At 38.8% G+C, this 19,859-nt stretch overlaps 1 protein-coding gene across 2 annotated transcripts in view; it reads left to right on the forward strand.

Moving 5' to 3' along the window:
• PDE11A (phosphodiesterase 11A) overlaps positions 1-19,859 on the forward strand; it is a gene marked incomplete at both ends in the record, with an annotated part of 115,728 nt that overhangs the window by 80,894 nt on the left and 14,975 nt on the right. For both annotated transcript variants that reach the window (XM_082285507.1, XM_082285506.1), the window contains 7 exons: positions 1,171-1,317; positions 1,421-1,528; positions 6,263-6,372; positions 8,932-9,022; positions 12,034-12,134; positions 15,822-15,899; positions 17,280-17,347. In XM_082285507.1, the coding sequence (XP_082141633.1) occupies positions 1,171-1,317; positions 1,421-1,528; positions 6,263-6,372; positions 8,932-9,022; positions 12,034-12,134; positions 15,822-15,899; positions 17,280-17,347 (703 nt within the window). The remainder of the gene's footprint in view (positions 1-1,170; positions 1,318-1,420; positions 1,529-6,262; positions 6,373-8,931; positions 9,023-12,033; positions 12,135-15,821; positions 15,900-17,279; positions 17,348-19,859) is intronic.

Below are 19,859 nucleotides of genomic sequence, written 5' to 3' on the forward strand. Positions count from 1 at the left end.
GATTTTTAATGTCAGTAATTTGTAGTTAGAGTGCAGTATTTCAAAACACAGGTTTTCAAAAAGGAAAACCATAAGGTAGTCACATAGAAGCTGTAACAGTGAAGGTGAACTTACATTACAGTTGCATGAACTAATTGGTATTTTATGCAAGTGCATAGCTGAATATGCCACACCAGCTGAATCCATGTGACTAATTCAGCATTGTCCAGCCCATAGCCTGTGAGCTGGATCCAGCCCCTTTGTGAGGCTTCTACCTGACCCATCACCTTCTCACTGCAAATGACAGGGGACAGATGCTCCTTCAGGAGATTCATCCCCCTGCACCTGCCCTCTCTAGAGAGATGAGCAGCAAGTCTGAAGGGCCGTAAGGAAGGGTAGAGAAGCCTGGGAGGTTTGTCAGCACCTCTGCCTGGCTCACGCAGGTGCTGCCACTGAGCAGGCCACAGCACATCTGTGTGCTGAGCTAAGTACATTAGCCAGTCCAGCACACATTCCTATTTTGTGTGTGCATGAGAAGCTCATTCCTCTCTTACAAACAGAAGTCCCTGTTACACAGACAAAGAAAAATGTAAGGCTTTTGCTGGTTTTTTATTGGCTTACTATATAATCAGCATGTTGAAAATTCTTTTATTTTACTTTGGAGAGTACTTCTGCTAGACATTTCTTGTATTCCTCTTCTTTAGTTCTATGTGTGTATAGTGAACAGTGTAAAGCAAAGGGCACTTGTATGCTTACGATTGTGAAGACATTTGGATGAAGAAATTCTGCAGAGCAGTATATTTACTTTGCATTTCTAAGTGGTAGCAATTACAACTCCCAGCTTCTGGCTATCCAGATGTTTCTTGCATTACAGCACTGTCGTTTGCATTGGAATATATTGTGTTACTGCAGTAGCTGTAAAGTGGTCAGCTTTCAGTCTAAATGCTGTATCTGGGCTCCAGTTGGGGTGGTGAACATATTTCCTGCTCATACGAGGTTCTTCTCGTTTCCACACTCTGTTAGCTTGATGTGTTTGTATTTCTCAGATGAAGACTTACTGATCAGCATTTGAATCAAGCAGGGGATGTATTGGCAGGTCAAAACTGATGTACAGTTTGTTTGTTGTAAGAGTAAAAAAAAAGAAAAAAAGACTGAAGTTTTGAATCAGATATTTCCCTTTGGCATTTTCAGGCAGCAAACATCCCTCTGGTGTCAGAGCTTGGCATTGACAATATCCATTTTGATGACTTCTCGCTCGATGTGGATGCCATGATTACTGCAGCCCTGCGGATGTTCATGGAGCTTGGAATGGTTCAGAAATTTAAAATTGACTACGAGGTAACCATCTGCGCTGCAAATATCTGCTGCTTTTGTCTTGGCACTGCTCTGTCCATTTGTACACATTCAGTAGCCCTGCTACAAATTGTACTTTCAATTTCAGACATTGTGTAGGTGGCTTTTGACGGTGCGGAAGAACTATCGAATGGTTTTGTATCACAACTGGAGGCACGCTTTCAACGTCTGCCAGCTGATGTTTGCCATGTTAACTGTGAGTATCCAGCTACACAATCCCCTAAGAGCTTTCATTGACACATTGCCTAACCTGTCTAAACATTTTCCAGCATTCAATTTCTTTTCTAGTTATTATGCTGCTTATTTCCAATAGCAAAGCAGACTGAACTTACTCAACTTAAGGCAGCACGTATTTGGCAAAACCGTATAGTGTTTTAGTGACAGTGATATCACAGACACATTAAAGTGACTGAAAACAGATGGCAGTCTTGGAGTGCTCTTGTTATTGCAGATCTTGATCTTACAAGATGTTTTTCTTTTGGAACTCTTTGATTTGACATTTATTTCAAAATCCTGGTTGGGAACTACAAAACCAAAGAAGATTAGAATTCCAAAGTATTTATTTTGTTGATATTTATTATCTCCTTATCCAGCTTCATCTAAATAGTTTTAGAAGGTACTGCCTCAAAACGTTTGAAAATCATCTTCCAGCATAGTGATCTAAGTGAATCTTGAGTCTCCACTGGACACTGTTGACACTTAGGGGTTTTACTGCCACGTATCTCCAGCAGTACCTGCAGCTCCTTTCAGCATACAAGTAAATTCTCCTGAAAGTACCACTGCTAGCATACCAGAAAAAGTATGCTGCTCTCTCTCCCTACCTCACAGTAACCTCACTGCGTGAAATAACTCATGTTTGGCTAGTTAATTCTTGTACCAATAAAAAACTCAGTGGTCCTGGATGCTAGAATTTTGTGTGTTAGGCAAGAAAAAAGAGTCTGACTTCCACTAGCAGGTAGATGTTGTTCTAGTGCTTGGTCCATCCCAGCAGGGTGGGTGTATTTCTGTGAGTGTTGATGGAGGCATAGTGAAGCTGTACCATACATCATGAGACAAAGGAAAGGGAGATGTTCAATGAGAGAACGGTCACCTCTTCCTCTGGGCATGAGGCTGCTGAGCTGAGCAGAGTTAACATTGTTTCAGCAGGCACTTGCTGATGCTCTCTAAGGAAATTTGGTGATAATGTCTGGGTGTTGGTAGTCTTGAAGGTTTTATGAACTTGACATGCTTTTTTTTTCAGTTTTAGAAAAACGAAAAGCGTTTTACTCTGATGAGTATGGGCAAAGGCAGTCGGTGCAGCCGGGTGTGAATTACAGTAATTTCTGCCAGAAACTGCCGGGGGGGGGGAGCCCCCAGCCCCAGCGGTGACACCCCTAGGTGGAGCTCCGAGGCCAGGTTTGCGGCATTCGGCTCTGTCGGTGGGACCAGGCATTTCCATCCCGGTTAGTGGTGCCCGCATTGGGGCCAGCAGGGAGGAAGCAGGGCCCTGCTGCTCCAGCAGCCACCAGCAGCCTCCCGGGCCTCCATCGACAGATGCTCTGACCGTGGTTCTCACAGCATAATTTCAGAATCCTTTTAGCAGTCAGCACAGGGATGCAACTGTCTCTGGAATGTGATCCGGCATTTTTAAGCCAAGTTCATTTCCTCACCCATGCTCCTGGTAATAAACAGAATGAGCAATTCCATGTGCAGGGCTGGATGCGAGTGGCCACAGCATTGGACTCACCACACATCTCGCCCCACTTTGCTCTGGCTGAGAACAGAATAAGTTCAGGTGTGTGATCTGTTTGGTCTGCTCTCCCTTCCAGAGCCAGGAAGATTCATTTTGTGCAAAAACAAAGACACAAAAGAGAGACTCAAGACTAGTAATAATACAAGGCTTGCTCCTACTGTGTTTGTCTTGGGGATACCATCCAAGTTAGTGTGTGCCTTCTTTTTTCACTGGTAAAAAGGGGAAAATTCTTTGACAAACCCTTTGAAGGGCTTATCAGAGCCTTTCTCTGCTGGTTGAGAAGGCACTGCTTTGTACAGTTACTGCCCCTTATTTCTGATTTCTCCATGATAGTCAGCAATACAGACTGCCCCAAAAATATAAACCAGTAATTCTATTTTAGGGCATTTTCAGGTAGGATTTACCACAGCAGAGTAATGTCTAACCTGTAATGCAGTAGCCTCTAAGGGCCACCATACTCCCACTGAATGCACAAGGAAAATTCAGCTGTGTTGAACAAGCCGAACAACAGAAATTCAACAAAGAGTAAACCAGTTGTTTCATTCCTGGTAAACTCAGCCTTTTGCATATCTAAAGCATGTTCCTGTATATCTAAGTATGTATTTTCTCTCTCCTGAATAATTATAAGCCCAGTTCTGCAAGCCATAGTTCTATATTTCAGATGCCCAAGTATTCTGAAGACAAGCACTGCAGCAAGACTGCTCCAGCAGGTTAAGGGAGTACATGAGAGTAAAGTGCAGGATCAAGCCCAGGCTTCATTATCAATGCCTTTGCCAAGTTCACATTGATACTTATTTCAAAGGGCAAAAATGAACAAGTAAGCAATACCAAATTAAAATCCCATCTGGTGTGCTAATAACAAAACATATAGATGTGGGGCAAGGTATAATGAATGCAATTCATTTCCTCACATGAAAGAATGACCTCCATAACTCACTGGAGACTCTGCCACTCGTGAGTTATGGGTCATTCCTTTTCTGGTGAAAATAAATTTTACTGCACCGTCGTCTATAGCCATGTATTCTTTTTTCTCTTGTAAATTCAGAAAACAGGGAAATGTAATCCTCTGTTTACTTGCATTATGTTCAAAGACGATATCCCTTTACTGTAGTATTGTTTTAAATGAAATGGTTTTTACTACATGACATATGATATATTTCTTTCATATATTCAGTGACAAGACTTTTCATTAAATAAAATGTGCCATTTATTTTTGAGATATTGCTACTGTTAATAAATTCTTTAATCGGCTTTCCTGCATTTGCAATACAGGCTGAATCCTTGAATTTAATCAAAGCTTGGATTACACTAAAGAATATTTATTACAACATCAATTTTATATTATAAAACTTCTCTTTTAAGTTGTTTTAACTTAGCCATGAATATTTTCTCTAGATTGAAACTTGACACATGATGTGTTGTCAGTTAGAAACTATTTTTAATCCCTTTTTATAAATAGACCTCTATTATTATTTGTTATGCAAGAGCTATGTTGAAAAAAATAAAAAGTGAAAGCACTATTTTTAGAGGATTTTTTTCTACTTGGGTAGATGTTACTGAAACTAAACAAAAAGCAATTCTGCTAGAAATCAGGCGAATCTCTTTCCTATTATTCAAGTTATTCTGTACACCAGTGGATTCTACACAAAATTAATCGGTTTTTTCCTCATACTTGATTATTTTTTCTGATGTGTAAACTTTAAGTAATTATAAAGCTTTTGTAACAAGTCTTGCACTTCCTCAATTCCCACTAAAATGCATTCCTGAGCACCTGGGGGAGCTTGGCTCCCTGTACTGCCTAAGTATTAACTGTGGCCACATATCAGACTGTCTAAACAGAGGCTACTTAGATTTGAATGTGCATTTCTTTAAGTAGAATTTGTGGTCTTCAGGGTGAATAGCAGAGCTTTCACAGAGTATTGCAGCAATTGATTGGCATTTCTGAGTGGGGTGTAAGTTCCCACCAGGGAAGGGCAACAAGTCCCATTGTATCACTTAAACCCTCTTCTTGCCAGTGGGTGAAATTATGCCCTGTTGAAAATCAATGACATTTGGAATTCTTACATGGTATTAGTGTTCAGTCTTGGTCTGGTCCTCCAACACAAATGTATTTTGTGTTTCTTGTATGTAATTTCCTTTCATGCGAAGTATGTCACGTGGCTAATTGAGGAGTGTCACTGAAGACTGGCACTGTGAAAAGACAAGTGTTACGATTTTCCAGCTCAGCCAGTCGTTTTTGTGGGCAACACGCCCTTCTGCTTCTGAAGAAGCAGGTTGTTTCTGCCATGGGTAAGAGACACAGCACCAGTGAGGTGGTGTCCCACAGATGCTCTAACACCTCCTCCAGACAGGATCTGTTCAGGATGCTTGAGGTTAGCAATAACAGTAAGTGTTTCTTTTCTGACATGAGCCAGTTGAGGCAGGAATACTGCTATGACAAGTATCCACGAGGAGAAGCATAGTGGTAAAAAAATGTTTCTAGGATTAATTCCCCCATTCACATAGTCAGTCATGTCTGATCTGCTTGTACGGAATTTCATTGCATTTGTTTTCAAATATCTCTTCCAAATTCAAGTGGGTATCTGCAGCAGAAATGTGCCCTTTGACACATTTAAATAATTTGACTCCTTAAATCACGCCACTTCATTTCACTGTCACAGATTTTTAAAAAATCTCCTAATAGTTCATAACAGTTCCATAGAGTATATTTTACCTGGGTTCTTTTAAAGGTCTTCCAATTTAACATGTCAGCTATCCCTGACAGTAGGGATTGACTAAGATGGTCATCTCAGGATTCAGGAAATCTTTCTAAGTACTTATCTAAACATTAATTTCAAAATGGAATCAGCTTGGTTTTGGTTTTTTATTTCTCTGATAGAAAAATCCAGTTCCTGTCTCAGTTTGCCATTACTGGTATTTGTTTTCAGCTCTTTGTGCCTTTAGTGCCTCCTGGGTAGCAGAGAAATGGCATGCTGGAAATGCAACAGAGAGATAATAACAGATCACTCCAAGGACATTATCTATTCTGCTAACCATCTGACATACAGCAGGGAATAGAATATGACAATAAAGCATTTATCTTCTCCTTACTGAAATGTTCATGGCTTCAAAACAAAGTTGACTGTTGCTCGATGGACTAACATTACTTATCCCTTTTGCTACTGATCGTTACAGCTGCTATTTTTTTTCTGCTCTCAGACTGCAGGATTTCAGGAGATTCTAACTGAAATTGAAATTTTAGCTTTGATTGTGGGATGCTTATGTCACGACCTTGACCACAGGGGAACCAACAATGCCTTCCAAGCCAAGTAAGCTTTCTAATTCTTACTATTTTAATTTGGTTTTCTTCCATGGGAGAGCAAAAGGTGACCAGGATAAAGAATGAAGCATTAATTTCAAGCCTTCTAGGCCAAGGCCAAGTACTCTTATTCCTGAGTGCAGTGAGGGACTATCCATCTTTATCATTCTCTGTTCCTTTAAGTAATTGCTGGCTTGTCCTTTGTAGCTGGCTGTTGAACTGACACCACATATTGAAATGTGGTGCCAAAACTTGATGTTCTTTTCAGGCTCAGCTGTTATTGATTCTGACTTTCAACTCAGGAAGTACCTAAATTGTCTTTGTGGGTTGTTCTTGCTGACTGGGGTGCATGACATTAAACAAAACCTTGTTCTACTATTGAGAAGAAAAGAAAACAAGTGAAACTGAAACAATGCTTTCACAAAAACCATGCTGCTGCCTTCAGGCACAGTGAGGTAGAAGCAGGTTTGTAGAAGGTTTAAGGGTGGTACTTATAACTGTGTAGGTAAGGGAACTCCTTAGACTAAGGTCAAATTCATTCCAAAATCTGTGTTCCCTGATAATGGGAGGGACAACAGAAAATGTCCCCAGCAACATCCTGGCCAAGCTGTGAAATAAAGCTGCCAGACACAGAGATTCCTTCAATCCCATGTTGTTTTCTTCACTCAATGGTTACTCTGCAGTCAGAATTTGAGGCCCAAAGGCATTCCTGTCCTGCAGATCCCACTGTGCATTTTCAGCTTCTTCTGTCCTGCCATACTGCTAATCATCCAGTGTGATGGGGGAGTCCAAAGATACTTGAAAGGCAGAGTGATGCTGTATTAGCCTATTTTGTCCTACCTTTTGCAGAAGTACTCTGCTGCAATGTGTGTATGCAGGAGCTGCTGCATTTCTGGGGGCAAGTTGCCTCAGTGACCATCACTCAAACTGATATTTCTGATGTTCACTAAGCTGCCATTTCCTGAGGTATTGGTGTTGCCATACAATCTCAATGAAACAATGACACTGTCTGGATCTTCAATCACCATAGCAGGGAAAATCAATTGCAGAGCTCAAAAGACAGAGCTTGTGGTGCAAAGGTTACCAAGCACTGCTAGATGCCTTTTTGCAGCTGAGTCTTGAAGAGAATCAAAATAGATGAGACAAATGGGAAGGAAGCTCAGCTGATTGATGTTTATGTTCCTAATTTACAAAAACGAGACCTAAGATTTACATCCTAGCCATTTTAGGCTCTGATTAAGTTAACCACTTCTCTGCTGTACCATTGCACAAGAGCATCTTTTGTGCAGAGGAATGGCTGAGTTAAAGGTACAGGGTTCAGCATTAGACTGCTATCATTTATACTTGTATGACAGCAGAGTACGGAGAGGAGGCTACCATTTTATGACTCCATAAAGAAACTGCTGAAGACATTTAATGAAAGACAAACATTACCACACATGTATAAAACATCCCTGAAAACAGAAGCTGTAGTTTTCGTAACGCCAACTATGATTTATTCCTCTAACCTGACATAAATTTAAGCATCACATTTTCCTATTTTATCTTCAGTGTCCAATACTGCTGTTCTGTATGATGAAAGTTCAAGAGGTATATGATGGAGGCAATATCACAGTTGTCTCAAACGGCTCTGTTATATATGTCAACATCACATTCTCTAGGGATGATGTTTCCTGGACATCCTGTTCTCTCATATAGCTGCTTCTGATAATTAAGTATCAGTATGGTGCAGTTTTATGGTATATGCTCCTAGGAGACTCCTTCTGTCTCTAGCATAAACTCTTATTCTCATTTCTTCGGAAAGAAAACCCATCTTGTCACTTTAGGCTGGGTCCCAGAAGTGAAGTACTTTGCCTGAAGTGCTTTGGTACTTGGTGAACAGTGACCGTTTTGACAATCCAGTCCCATTCCCAGCACTTCCCAGCAATTTGCAATTTTATAATTTTATTCTGTACATTTTTGTCCTTTAAACTTAGAAAACCCACCTGCTCTGTACATTTTGAATCTGATTTTGGTTTAGACAGTAAATGTGATGAGAAAATACATTCTAGAGATATGCTAAGCTTTACTTTCATATTCACTGCTTTTACTTGTGGTCTTTTGTTTGCCTTAGTATTTGCAGTTGGGTTTGTTGTTGTGTTTTGGGGTTTTATTTTAAGAGTTTGTAGTTGCCCATTGTAAGCCCTTATGTTTATGCCTATTAAGAATTAAAAATAAAAGGTAGCAGGAGAACAGCCGATCCCAGCTGAAGGACGTTATTGTGTGTCTTTACTGTGCAGTGCTGTGCCTGTGCTGTTGCTGTTGCTGAGGCACTTGGAAAGTTGCATTACACAATGTCCTGTAGTTCTAGAAAAATCTTTAGTCAGGTGATAATATTTAACAAAGTCTGGAACATAAATGCTTTGTATCTGGATTTAAATTAGTATTTTGATCTCATCAATTGTCTTAAGTGGGGTTGCTGAAGTGGAGGTGGAGAGTGTGGCTGTGTACTTTTGTTACTAAATTGTCTCTGAAACCTGCTTCGTAAGCAGACGAGCGGGATTTGTTGACTTCCCATGTTCTGTTTCAGGAGTGGATCAGCCTTAGCTCAGCTCTACGGCACCTCTGCTACCTTGGAGCACCACCATTTCAATCACGCTGTCATGATTCTCCAAAGTGAGGTACAAAAGCATTACTGTTAATCTCACTGTAAACTGTTGGGCAGTTTCAGCTGGAGAAAGGAAATACCACATACAGTACCTTTTTAATGCCCTCTCCTTGAGGAATTATTTATTGGTTACCACAAAGGTCACAACCAGCACAAAATTAAACAACTACAAATGATCATGGAGCCCAGAGATTATATTTGTCTCAATCAGCAAGGGGCAAGGAGAATACATCCTAATCATATTGTCGGCTTTTCTCCATCTTCTTACATATATCCTGGTTTAGAGGTAGCTGAAACAGGTGCTCACCTTTCCCCACAGGTGTCATATTCAGAGTATCAGAGCCATCTTTTACTGCACCATTTCTTTAGCAGCCTTTCTGTAATCAGTATTTTTATGATTTTTTTGTAATTTAATACACTATTTTTAAAAATTAAAATCAGTAATATCATGCTGTCCAAAGTACATTAATTGCTTTGCAGATACCTGTGAAGACATAAGTCTTGCCTAGAATATCTTGCATGCAACAGTATGCAGCATGCACTACCCCAGCGATTTAATAACTGAGAAAAGTGGAAGGATGGACATGCAGTCCTTTTAAAACAGTGGATGTGTTTTCTTAATTCACATAGATTGGTTGCTACAAAATGCATTCAGTAAATATAAAAATTGTTGTTCATGCAGCACAGTTGGAGACCATAGCTTGATCTGTAGTAACTTCTGAAGAGATCTGCAATGTCTCATGATCACAGACAAATGGGAACAGGGTGATGGCTTTACCTCTGTGTGCACTGCCAGGGAGATTTGTCACAGAACTGCACCTTTATTGTTCAATTTCTTGACATTATACTTCAAAAGTAAACATGGGAAAAGAGAGCACTGGCATGAGATTTAAACAGCTCTAATCCATTTAGCCTAGGCCAGTTTATCTAAAAGGTGATATTAGGATATAAATGGCTCCTTATACTGCCAGGGAAAGGTGTACCAAAAAGCAGCATTTGGATGCTAAACAGACCGGTTCAGAATAGAAAAAAAACAAAGGGGTTTGGGTGGGGACTTTTTGCTGTTTTTTCACTAAACTGGTGACACTGTTCAGCCTCTGGAAGAAGCTTTTCTGGAAAACAGTGAGTTCTCTAGTTCCTGAAATCATCATAATTGGATGTCTCAGGCTCAAGACATGGACAGCTCTGTAGAAGTTCATAGATCGTGTCAGTCTAGATCCTTTTCTTTATCTTTTCCAGTTTAAAAATCAAGAAATTAGGAAAAAAAAATATTTGGACTCTACTCCAGGTTCTTTCAGAGATGTAAAATATTACTTGAAATGCAAGTCCTCAAATTTGATCATTCAGACAGCTACTTCTCGAGGTCCTCACGTCTAGACCAGAAAAAGGATGCTGTGTAATTTTTATCCAACACATACAGTTTGCTAATGGAACACAATACTGCTTAATTTGGAATAAATGCAGATTTGGAACCTCTAATCTGCTTAAAGATACACTGTCTGTTACCAGCTGAGCAATTGGTCTCTGAAATAAGCTGAAATATTCTAGTCTGTCTTTGCTGTCTAGTTGGAAACATAGTATGTTGTATCATTTATTCAGATTTTTAGCATGTTGGACTAAGGGGCGGTTTATCCTTTACTCTTGACATGCTAACCTCAATAAAAGTGATCGTGGTCTTTGTAGTGACATGGTTTTGTACACCATGAAACAGCTCAGAAAAGCAGTAGATATTACAGAATAACAAACATGGTAAATTAACCCTGTTGCAAGAACTCCTATTTTCTTCTTAGTACCTTGGTTCTAATTTTTTCTTTTCATAAATAAGCTTTAGATTCACAAAGCCTTCTCAATATTTAGCTGAAAAGAAACTATTTTATGCATGGCAAATTATTTTTTTTAGTCCAATAATTAGCTTCTCTATTAAAAAATGACACCTCTACCTCCCCAGACCTTACCTCATATATGTCCTCCAGCCATCATGGTTATGTTCATATGTCCATCATGGTTCCCTGTTGCTGGAAAGTTCTAGGTTTTAAGGGCATTTTAGTCTTCCTAAGCAGTAGATGGCAGTGCATACAGAATGTGGGCACTACAAGACTAAATATCACCAAAATAAGACTCTGTTTAGAAAGAACTTCAATATTTATATAGGTAATTAAGGAAAAAAGCCCTGTAATATTTTTATGTATGTTAATATATGTGACTATTGTCACAAAGATCACTTCCTAAGCTTACATTTAGAATTTTTTATTAATTTTGTTTCTTTCATCTTGCTGTCTCGAGAATTTCAAAGAGGAATTACAGGATCTCTGTCCCTCTTCTTGTTTTCAGAAATTTGGTTACAAAAGAAGCTTCCCCCTCTCAAACAGCAACATCAAATAATTAATTTCCTTTCATTTTGGCCATAGTGCATCTTTCAAATTCCTAATCCACAATCCCTTAAAAAGCAGCCAGTTGGGCCCACAAAGGGTGCTTAAACTGCATATAAAGTTGTGGTTCTTTAGCCTACATAGGCAGTGATTGCATACACTGTAAGACAGTAATGGGCAGAGTGAGCAAATGGGCTGTTTTGAATGAAAAACTGATTTAGTGTCCTTGACTGCTCTAACAGCAATTTGTGTGCATGCAAGCAGCAGCACAGATAAATCTATTAGGATCACAACTCAAGAGCTCCAATACACAGCTCCCCAAAACGTTTAATAAGGGGAGAGATTGAGATGTATCCATAGTTTTTCCCCATAAACTGAGTCTGTGCAGGGTCAGAGCAGAGAGTAAATCTTTACTCGAAAGGCTGTAATTTCAGCAGAGTTTAGAAAAACATACCAGGTGCTTGATAACAATCATCAACTCTTCTACCTCAGTGTAATCTCAGCAGTATTAACATTATTATTATTTTGTCATAGCTTTGCCATGAATCAGAAAAAGCTTGCATTACAGGGAAACAGTACACTAACAAGTTAGAAAACCTTTTAAAAAGTTATATTGATTGTTAGCCCTTTACCTCTTTTATCTCTTTCATTATAGGGTCACAACATCTTTGCTAACTTGTCCTCTAAGGACTACAGTGACCTTATGCAGCTTCTAAAGCAATCGATATTGGCAACAGACCTCACTCTGTATTTTGAGTAAGTATTGGCATTTCTTGTATTTGATGAATGAAAATTCAGAGAACTTACTCTAATGAGCTATTAAATACCAATAAGGATATATAATATGAGAAATTAGTGTTTAGCTATGGTTGAAGAGGTTTAGTCTAATACTTAGTATCTTTTAGACTAATAGAAATATCTCAAGTGTCAAAGTAAGTTTTGCTTTAATATGTAACATGTCTGTATCAACCAAAAGCAAGTGAAATCCTAGGTTTATACTTCAAAGCAATCCCAGGAACCAGTTACAGCTCAGTCCCATAATTTTTCTATCCCTTCTGTGATCATTTCTTCAGGTATATAGAAAATCAGTGACACTTGAGAATTCTTTTCCAACATTTCAGCATTTCTAAAAATGTATGCTAAGAAATACTGTATTTAGTTACAGACCCAGTTGCAGAGGTAACAAAGCAGACGCTTTGCTGCTTTGAAGATAAATTATGCCAATTCACATCACGTGAAGAGAATGGGTTTTAAAAAGCTTAACTGGGGAGAAGTACAGTAGGATCTCTCTCACCCAGTTTTCTTCCTTTTCCTTGTTTGCAAATCAATTCTCAAAGTAGATTTCAAGTTGGTGCTACTTCCTGTATTTTAATATTGTTAATTATTACCAAGCTCTTCCCAGTGAGGTTGTGTGGGAGGATGCGTGTAGTCAGAGGAGTCATGGTGTGACCATAACACTGCACTTCTGACATCTGGCACATGCCTGCAGCTGACTTAGGGGCAGAAATGCTGGTAGATGTGCAGTTTCAGTGCACTGCCTTCCGTCTTGACAATAAGTCATCCTTAGGAATTTTTGTTTGTTGTCCATTAGCATCCTGTCCCGTACAGTGCTGGGTGTCATTTAGTAATGTTTTTCTTAGGGTGATGTACCTGGATTCTGCCTCTCCTATGTTCTGGTGGATGATACCAAACCAGATTTCAAGAAAATTTCAGGCAAAGTCTTTATACTGAAATTTTTCAATTATCTATATCAACACTGTATCTTTAACTGTTAATTGTAAAAATACAAATTGGGATGCTGCAATGTTTGCTTTGTCTGTTCCTCAGTATTTGGTTCCCATGGCAGGGGCTGTTTAAACAGTACTGGCAATAGATGCACTGACGCTCTTTGTTTCCTGCAAGTCCATTCACAGAGAAGCATTCTTAGGAAAGGATTTTAGCAAGAAGTTTTATTATAAATAATTTCTAAACATTAGTCTATGAAGAAATTTCTGCTTGCTGACACAAATTTCTTGAGGAGGACAAATAAAGCCTTTTGAGCACACTCTTCTTTCAAGCTGTCTGTGAGGATTGCCTGTTATCTGGGTGGCTGGTATGACATGACCATTTGCTGACAGCTTTAAGTGAAATGGGCTTAAGTGATGGGCTGAGGACAATCAGAAGACTTTTAGCAAATGAGGCCTCTTTACTCAAAAGTCTGCAGATGAGTTATTTTTTTCCTCTTTTGTTACTCGGATTCATTAATAAGGTGTTAGCTATGCTACTTTATTTCCAAAAATGCCTGAACATAACTCTGGAAACATTGGTGGTTTACACTTCTTAAAGCCACCCTATATGAACAGGTGTTTCTACACAAGTACCTAATTTGTTTTTTCAGTTTGCTACATCTTCAATATTTTTGTAGAGAGGGGAATTCTCATATCAGTATTCTTAGAATGACTAAACCTACTGATCACAAGCTCCAGCTAGCAAAAAACCAACAAAATTCCAGGCAGAGCAAGGCTTTATGACCTTTTCAAGGCATTACTTTTATACAAACAAACAAAAAGATGACTTTCAATGACAGATCAGATGGAAAATATATTTGATTTTAGTTTATAATTCTAGATAATGATACTTGTAGATAATACAACCAGTAAAAGCATGGAACCAAAATTAAGTTTATGGAAACTCACTCAAATGATATCTTGAGCCACTGGGCTGTAAAGAAAATGGATTTGTTATACACAGGAAAATAACTTTCTCTTTGAGGCAAAATACAGCCAGAGTCAATGTTACTCAAAGACCCTGGAAAACTGTTATAATTCAGTTTGTTTCTGAAATGCTGCCATATTATATTTGCTTATTAATAGAAAACCTCATAATTTTGGATACCAAAGAAACCAGTAGGAAACACTAAATTGTTTCATTATACATGGCTGCTTTCCTCCGGTTGAGCCCTTCTTACACTGAAACTTCTATGTGGAGATGGACTACTACTTCTGCATCCATTTAAATGGATTTCAAAGAAAATCCTTAAACATTTTAGCCTAACATAAGGCCTTGAAATTCACATTTTTAGTTACTGTTTATGGATCTCTACATTTTAAATTTGAATATATTAGGTTTCTGGGATGTCATCTTCCTGAGCTTTCAGCTTTAAACATTCTTGCCTGGTTTTTGTCCAGGAACATATGAATTGCTCAGAATATCCAATACTTCAAAATGAAATCTTTTATTTCCCAATGCATAAGTGATTAGTTATCATCATGCAGCCCTTGTATCTCCCTGTTCTAGCTGCTATATGAAATCCATTACAGAAAGGCCCTATAGTAGGAGTGACTGGTCATGTAACCATGACGGTCAGGGACCAGAATAATACAACATACCCCACCATAATGTTCTGTCCACTGATCAAAGGAATGTTTCTGGAAGTGTGCATCTCCTTGTGTGCAGACATATAGTGGCTGCCATCAGACTGCGCTGTCAATAATCACTGTTCAAAATTTCAGTCTAGTTGAAGTAAACGTAGAAAATACAAGACTTGGAAAACTCTCTCCTGTTGAAGAATCTAACTGCATTTCCTCTTGACAAATAGACAGCACAGTCTCATATGAGATGGGGCACTGGACTGTCACTCAGGACATAGGTATTTATTTGCTTTCCAGCTTTGATGCTCATACGTTGTGTCACTGGGGACAAGTTGCTCCAGGTTTTTGTACCTGAACTTCTGCTATATCTTGGGCAGGATCTATTACATATTGTAGTCACATTGCAAGCAGTAACAGCTGCTTGGAGTCTCAGTGCCATGAAAGATTACAGATTATGATGAGTCAGAATTTTGATTCTTAAAGGTAACAGTCAAGCATTAACATGTTCTGTCCATCTCACATTTTGTCCCTGTTTGAGGACATGAAGAAGGCATGAGAAGACAAACCATGGGACCAAGCAGGGAGACCTAGTTTCCAGTCTATAAGAACTATGAACTCCAGACAGCAGCAGCTCCTGTGTGTGTCTGTTTCTTTCCGTGTGCTGGAAATAACAGGAGTTGCACATCTCTGAAAAACCCTTCAGGATATAGAAGTAAAAACCATTTTGCAAGGACAAGAAAACAGAAGCGTGTGTGTATTTCTGGGGTGTTTCTATTGTCTGTCTGTCCACTGCTGTAGGTGAACATTTCATGCTTCTGTGGAAGACTGAACATTTCATAGCCATTAATTTCCTTATCTGTGGAGACCATAAATCCAATATTGCTTTTACGAGGCAACTCTGACATTGATAACAGACATTTATAGAACATGTTCGGAAATTAGTATGTTTCGCTTAAATGGACTGTCAGTGTAACGGCTTTAACAATAATACATGAGGTGCTGTGATTCTGTCCCATACAGAGAACTGTGTTTCTGCTGCAGTGCTGCCCTGGAAGTGTCTTGTTTCCTTCTCTGACAATCTGGCTTTTTGCAGGAGAAGGACCGAGTTTTTTGAACTTGTCAGTAAAGGTGGTTATGATTGGACGATAAAAAACCACCGAGAAATATTTCGGTAAGCACTGCTTTTTCTTGCCTTCTGGTTATTTCAAAGTGTAGCTATATTTGTTGAAGGAATTTCATGTATTGTGCACTGAAGGCCTAGCATAACAAGAGAAAGTATCTTGTTTTAAAAATACAATCCATGATATGAAATATATGGTTTGATTTTTCAACATTAGGAAACAATTGGGATTAATCAACATGACTTCACCTTCTCCATTCCTGTTTCTCCTACACACTCTGTCATGTTTTCTTCCCTTTTTCCCAGCCTCACCAGTTCTTGTTCAGCCCTTCTGCTCTTTTTCCAGAAAGTATCAATATTCTGCCTCTCTACACAAAGATCTTTCCTGTCTGTTTCCCCGTTCCCTCTTCCTCTCAGCTGTCTTTTTTCACTGGCCATGCACTTCTCTGCTATTCCTGTCTATACCTGGGAATTTTCATATACAGAGTACTCTTCCAGCCCTCAAGAATGCCCTGAGCATGCATTCTATTGAAAACCTCAGACTTTGTGGGTGGTTTGAGTAGATCACACTTTTTAGACAATAAAATGTGTGTATTTGCATATGCATGCCTGATTATGTCTCATTTTATCTGAAATTTCATTAAAATTCTGTTATCTTTTGGTCTTCTGACAAAATATTGGCCATTTTCTATTTTCCATACCATTTCACCCATTCCTAATTTTAGATTCAGGCAATATATTTGATGTTTCATTTTCAGTGCCCTTGTTCTTCATTTAAACTTTCTTAGACTTTTATCTGCATCATGTACTGTACATAAACGCTTTCTACAGCTGAATGGTTTCTTTCTCCTAATGCATATAAAACATGGTTGTAGCTAGGTATTAAACTACAGTGGAACCGTATAGCGCATAGTAAATCTTCAATTTTTATTGTAGATGAGCAGTAGAAACTGCTTAAACAGTGTCTGGAATGCCTCCTGTGATTATAGGCTCTCTTGCTACAGCAGTCACTTACAAATAGGCGTATAAATTAATCCAGTTGCAGGTGTTATTATGTAATAATACCCTTACTTATATCATGTGAAGCACATGCTTTCTAATATATTACAGGTATTAATGTAAGTAGTGTTAGAAGTATTGCAAAATTAGCAGTTACTCCCTTGCAATATAATTTCTTCTCTAGTGTGCAATGCACAATACCAAAATTCATCATCTTATGACCTGCAACACATTAGGTTTCTGAGGGACAATTGTAATGTAAAAGCCATGCTGATGGCTAAGATTTCAAACATGTCATTCTTTTCTGGAGGAAAAGAAGGTGCGAGGGCTGACATTTTATATGTGTATTATTTATTTATGCATCAGGAGCAGAGTTGTTTAGAAATTCAACAAAGGTTGATTCAGCTTGTATTGTTCATTTCTGTTTTTCAGATCAATGCTAATGACAGCCTGTGACCTTGGAGCTGTGACCAAACCGTGGGAGATTTCAAGACAGGCAAGTCATGATTAATAGCAGGGCTGGGAGGAGGCGGGACTGGCAGGACAATATTCCCAGGGCCCTGGCTTACAAGGGACCAAAACTGGAATCAATTTACAGCGGTATTAATGCTAAAAAAAAATAGCAGGGGGTTTCTGCAAAAAATGGTTTATTGCATAATCTTTCCCTGTACACATGTTGGTGTGTACATCTGGCTTTACAACCTCTCCTCTTACTAATGTTTTAAATCCATATCCAAAAATTGATGGATTAAACAAAAAAGGCATTTAGCCACATGTAGCTGCATTTACTTGTTTTATCCCAAAGTTTTCCTTGGCAGTGGCAGAATCTTCCCTAAATCAAAAATACCAACAGATTATCTGTAAATTTTCATTAGCAAATTTTCATTAGCAAATTTTCATTTTCATTAAATCTTCAGTATGTATGATAAAAGAAATGTGTTCATTTTCTTAAGCATGTTGCAAAATTGCAAGTGTAATATAGGGCTTTCTTTAACATCCTCTACTTAGAAATCAACAAATAAAAATTCGGGGTTCTTCTGCTGAGTAGGCTCTTTAGAAATAGATGTAAAAAATGGGTCCAGCACTGGCAAACAGGTACAGTATGAGAAAGAAACCTGGCCCAAAACTCTTGTCATTTGCCCCATGATATTCCCTCTTCCAGACATCCTGTCTACACAGAAACCATCCGTAATATTTCCAGTATCCATGGTAATCATTCTCTGTCCTTCACTGAGGTCTAGAACAAGCCAGTAGAAGACAGACTGTGTCGGGTTTTGGAGGAATAGACAGCAGCAAGAAGCAAATTGAAAATACACCAGAGCAGCTGGGTTTGGGTACACACCTGGAGGAAGTTTGATATAACAGCAAGTAATAGTTATAAAGCTGGGATGAAAAAGAGAAAGCTAGGCCAGATAACTAGTGATGCAGGAGCAGCCAGATTCCTTGGACAAGGAAGTAAGAGAAGCTGAAAGGGATATATGAAAGTTACATGCTCATCAACTGAATAAAAAACATTTATGGGGGGAGGGCTTCACCTCAGCTTTCAGTTTTGCCAGGTGAGAATTTTTTGCTTTATCAGCAGACTGTGGCAACAGTTCTTCTAAGGCTGTTGCTCTACTTGGCCAGAATATGGTCACCTCACATGGAAATAAGGAAAGCTGCTTCTATCCTGCAGTGGGAAATTGAGTAACAAGATTTTTCAGTGCCACCTGGCTAGTGCTGCAGTGTGTGCAATCCCTCTTCATTTTTTCTCCTTAACCCAGTTAGCTTCTGCATTTTCATTGACAGCCAAATGTCAGGTAGGGTCTGCTTTCCTTGTTGTGAATCTTTGTGCTATGCTGCTGAATTAGTACTGGAGCCACTGGCAAACTAGGGTTTTTTCTGCTTATCACTTTTGAGGTCTACAGGTGAAAAGTCCCCTGCAGCTTAGTATACAGGTTTACTTTATATTGAAAAATCCAGTCTGGTATTACTTGAAACATTACCTGGTTGAGCAGAAGTGCTAGTAAGTCAACAGAGGCAAAACAGGAAATAGTTGAACCTTAACTGTGCCACAAGAAAAAAATGTATTTGAAACAAAGGGAATAAAGACCACATGTAAGACGGAAAAATTCAGGAAGAGAAGATTGAAACAGATAAAAGAAGAGAGAAAGGGACATAAGGAGAACAGGATCAGAATAGCACTGAGAGACAAGGATGATACTATGTCTTGATTATTTTTATACAATACACTTGGGAAACCCTTAATTGCTACTAAGTTGTTAAATTATTTCTTTATCTGGAATATTGATCCAGAGTTTTATTAATGCACTGGATTACATACATTATAAAATTCCAAACTGTGATAGCCTGGCTTAAGATTTAAGAGTACTTTGTAACATCCCTTCACCTACTTTCAAATTATTTTGGTACCCCTTAGCAAGCTTAGCATTTGTGAACATTACCTACCATGCAGTTGCTAGAGCAAGAAATTTTGAGATTTTATGAAGTTCAGGTTCTCTGCTTAGTTTACCCACTTGTGCCTTGGCGTTATGAAATAATTTCCTAGCTTAAAAACAATACACTGGCATGACAGGAGCCTTAGGATGTGTATGCCTCTTCAGTAGATTGGCTTCCAGGTTTTTTGCATCTCAAAATGTTGCATGTGCATACCTTCAAAGCCTCCCCACGTGGCAAGAGTACAGTACTATATCAGAACTGTTTACTGTTTGCCTTCTTAAGATCCCTCTGGTTTCCATACCTATATTTATTTTTAAGCCTTGTCGTCTTCTAAGAAGCACAAGTGAATGGAACTTCTGCATTGAATAGAATATCTTCATTCACAAAAGTCAGAAAGATGCATTCTAACTTCCAGCCTACCACTTCTTGATTTTAAATCAAGATGATCATCACAATCTGAGTTCATACTTAGATGCCCAGATCCTATAATGATGACAGTCACTGGGAGAAAAAGTAAAGCCTAGTGGGGGAAAAAACCCTTTATGAATTCACATTAGATTAAAACAACAGAGG

The sequence above is a fragment of the Coloeus monedula genome (assembly GCF_965178545.1).
Source record: "Coloeus monedula genome assembly, chromosome: 7".
In the NCBI taxonomy this organism is placed as follows: domain Eukaryota; kingdom Metazoa; phylum Chordata; class Aves; order Passeriformes; family Corvidae; genus Coloeus; species Coloeus monedula.